Raw genomic sequence first — 3,249 nt, 5'->3', positions numbered from 1 at the left:
TGTCGAATATCATTTTTTTACATTTAAACTTTAGTTTTTTATTTTAATTTAAAAATTTAGTTATTTACATTTTAGATTTAAAAATAAAATTTAATTATGAATATAGTTAGAATTCTTTATTAAAGTTAGGTTCATTGACATGAAATTATTTTTTATTTCATGTTATACCAATAAATTTAGAATTTATTTAATTTTAAATTTTAAATTACGGAAAAATTAGAAAATTAAATTTTAAATACTTGCAAGTTGTGGCATATTTAGCCTTATTAATGACATTTCCAAATACTAAAGCACGTCCACACTTGCTACGGTGGAAGTGAGGCAGTCAAACAGTCTTCAGCAATGCATCAGCTCCTTCCTTGATCAGCTTCCATGCAGCAACCACGTGGTTGTCGCCCGTCAATGTGGCGCCCACAGCAAATCTCAGGACATATATTCCACCAGCTTTCCTATGAGCCATATAAACCCGACCCGTCGAATTGACCCAATCCAACAACTTCTGGTTCGACAGTTCGGTGTAATCCGACCCGAAAGTTTCATCCGGGTTCAATCGGAAACACACCAGCCCGAACTCTCTTGGCACCACAATCTCGAACCTCGGGTCGGATCTTACAAAATCCTCGAAAATCTTGGCCATCCCTACGTCGGACCGGATGTGATCTTGTAAGTTGACGACACCGTAGGTTTGAAAAATGAGCCATAATCTTAATGACTTGAACCGCCGGCCGGTACCGACTTGCCAGTCCTTGAAATCGACGACGGAATCCGATTCGCTTTGTTTGTTTCTCAAGTATTCCGGGTTGGTGCTTAGAGCTTTGACAAGTGCGGTGGGGTTTTTGACCCACAAGCAGCAACAATCTAAGCCACTGAGTAGCCACTTGTGGGGACTCAAACTCAACGAGTCAACTAGTTCTACCCCATTAAGGTGATGGCGGAACTCCGGGCATATACATGCACTTCCGGCGTAAGCAGCATCCACGTGAACCCACATGCCATGTTCCTTCGCCACACCAGCGAGCAGTTCGATTGGATCAACAGCCGTGGTGGAAGTGGTCCCTAGGGTGACACAAAGATAGAGTGGGACCAACCCATTCTCCATGTCTGCTTCGACGGCGGCCTTAAGCTGAATGGGAGATAAAGAGAAACCGGCGTCGATCGTCGTCGGAATCAACCTTATGTTCCGAGGAGAAATGCCGACTATCTTACAAGCTTTAGCAAATGTGGAATGAGTTTGGTCGGAAGCATAAACAACAAACTTGTTCAAGTTGCCGGAGCCGTCGACATCAAGAGCTTTGTCCCTCGCCGCAATTAGCGTAACGAGAATAGCTTCACTGGTGGTGTTCTGGATAACGCCACCGCCAGTACCTTGAAACATGAACGACTTGGGTAGCTTCAGCATGTCAGCCAGCCAATCGATGACCAGCATTTCCAACTCAGTCGCCGCCGGCGAAGCAATCCAGTTGAAACCAACGGAGTTAAAGCAAGTACAAAGCATTTCACCAAGGAAACCGGCAGTGCTAACAGTTGAAGGAAAAAAAGCAAAGAAATTAGGGCTTAACCAATGCGTCATCCCTGGGATTATCTGGTTTTCAACGTCTTCAAGGATCGTTTCAAGGGACTCAGGCAGAGACGGTGCGTTTTGCGGCAAGTTAGCCCGGAGATAGCCTGGTTGCACCTGACTTAAAACAGGGTAGCTCTCGATATTTTGATAATAATCAGCAATGAAATCCACCATTTCATGAGCTTGTTTTCTAAACTCTTGAGGGTTTAAGGGATTGAAATGGGGTGTGTTGGCCAAGTTGGATTCAATATTTTTACCCATAATAATAATTATTAATAATTAATATTAATAATAATAACTCTAAAAATCCAGAAAGAAAGAGATACTGAGATAGTGATATAGGGATTATAGTCTAAGGTTATATAGAAAAAAAACTTGTTTTTCTATTTAGACATTATATAAAAACAAAGTTTCAACGGATGCTTCCTTTTATAGTAAAAGTCAGCCACTATGTTGATTAAATGTAGAGGTAGTTGATAAGTAGTCAATTTTAAACGTGAAGAATACCCGGGGAATAGGGTTCAATTCTGTGTTATTAGAGGCAATCTTTTCCGAACCAAATCCACCTATCCGACCGGATGAATCAGATAGCTATTAGAGGTCAAATTAATATTTCACGCATTTATTAATTAATTAAAATTTTTAATATTATATTTTTAATTACAGTAATTAATTTATAATAATATTTTTTTATTTAAATGATTGAATATAACTATGATTATAAATGTCACCATTTGTTTTCCTATATTTTATAATAATCCTATTTTAAAACTTATATTAAATTTATAATTAATTTTAAATTAAAATTATCATACCTTCTATTTTACTTTATTTCTTTTAAATGTAAATTTAGTAATATGATGAGAGGTATGACCGTTAGTTCAAAATTTCTCAAAACACATACTTTTATATATACTAATTTCCAACCAATAAGTGGTCGAGGGCAATGGTAGTACACATTGTACTCTCAAGGGAATGATTTAGGTTCGAACTTTAAAGATGATATTGTTAGGAGGGACAACTACGAACCCGAACATGAACCATAAAATAGATATTAGTAATATAAAAAAAACTTTTAATTTTATATGTGTTGTATGTGATTTTACGCATTTAATATTTAATTAATTATTATTATTTAAATATAATTAAAATATATTAACTTATCAATTGAATATTATAATAGAAAATTTTCAAATCATAAATAACGTACAATATAATTTTACTTTATGTAATTAATGAAAAATAACAGAACATAATTAGCTCTAATATATTAATCAAGTGATAATTAAGATGTCTACAATTACGTAATAATTTTAATTTACATCAATAAAATTAGCACATTTTTAGATCAAAATTTTTAACTAATAATTTTAATTTAATTTATAATTATCATAACTATTTTTCCTATATTTTGTACTTAGAGTTTTATTCAAGTAATAATTTAATTTTAAAATTAGCACAATATTTTTATAGTTAGAGTTTTATACTTAGAGTTTAAGAAAATTTAGAAAAAAAACCTTTAAAAATCAATCTAGAATTAAAGGTGAGTTTAGAATATAGTTTAAATCCTTCTTAAAAACTATAATAATGTAACATTCATGAAATATAGGTCTGAAAAATAGATTTGGACAAAAAAATAAAACCCATTTTTTAAACATGTCAGGCCTGCCCGAATTTGCAAAAAAAAA

General features: G+C 34.0%; 1 protein-coding gene across 1 annotated transcript; it reads right to left on the bottom strand.

Moving 5' to 3' along the window:
* Window positions 1-228: 228 nt before the first annotated feature.
* Window positions 229-1,822, bottom strand: LOC108481301 (tryptophan decarboxylase TDC1-like). Its single transcript, XM_017784453.2, has one exon. It carries the CDS (start codon window positions 1,820-1,822, stop codon window positions 326-328), a length of 1,497 nt encoding a protein of 498 aa, XP_017639942.1. The 3' UTR covers window positions 229-325.
* Window positions 1,823-3,249: the final 1,427 nt, after the last annotated feature.

The sequence above is a fragment of the Gossypium arboreum genome, chromosome 1, assembly GCF_025698485.1.
Source record: "Gossypium arboreum isolate Shixiya-1 chromosome 1, ASM2569848v2, whole genome shotgun sequence".
Lineage (NCBI taxonomy): Eukaryota > Viridiplantae > Streptophyta > Magnoliopsida > Malvales > Malvaceae > Gossypium > Gossypium arboreum.
Note: the sequence above shows the minus strand (reverse complement) of the source record. Positions and strands in the feature narration are given on the sequence as shown.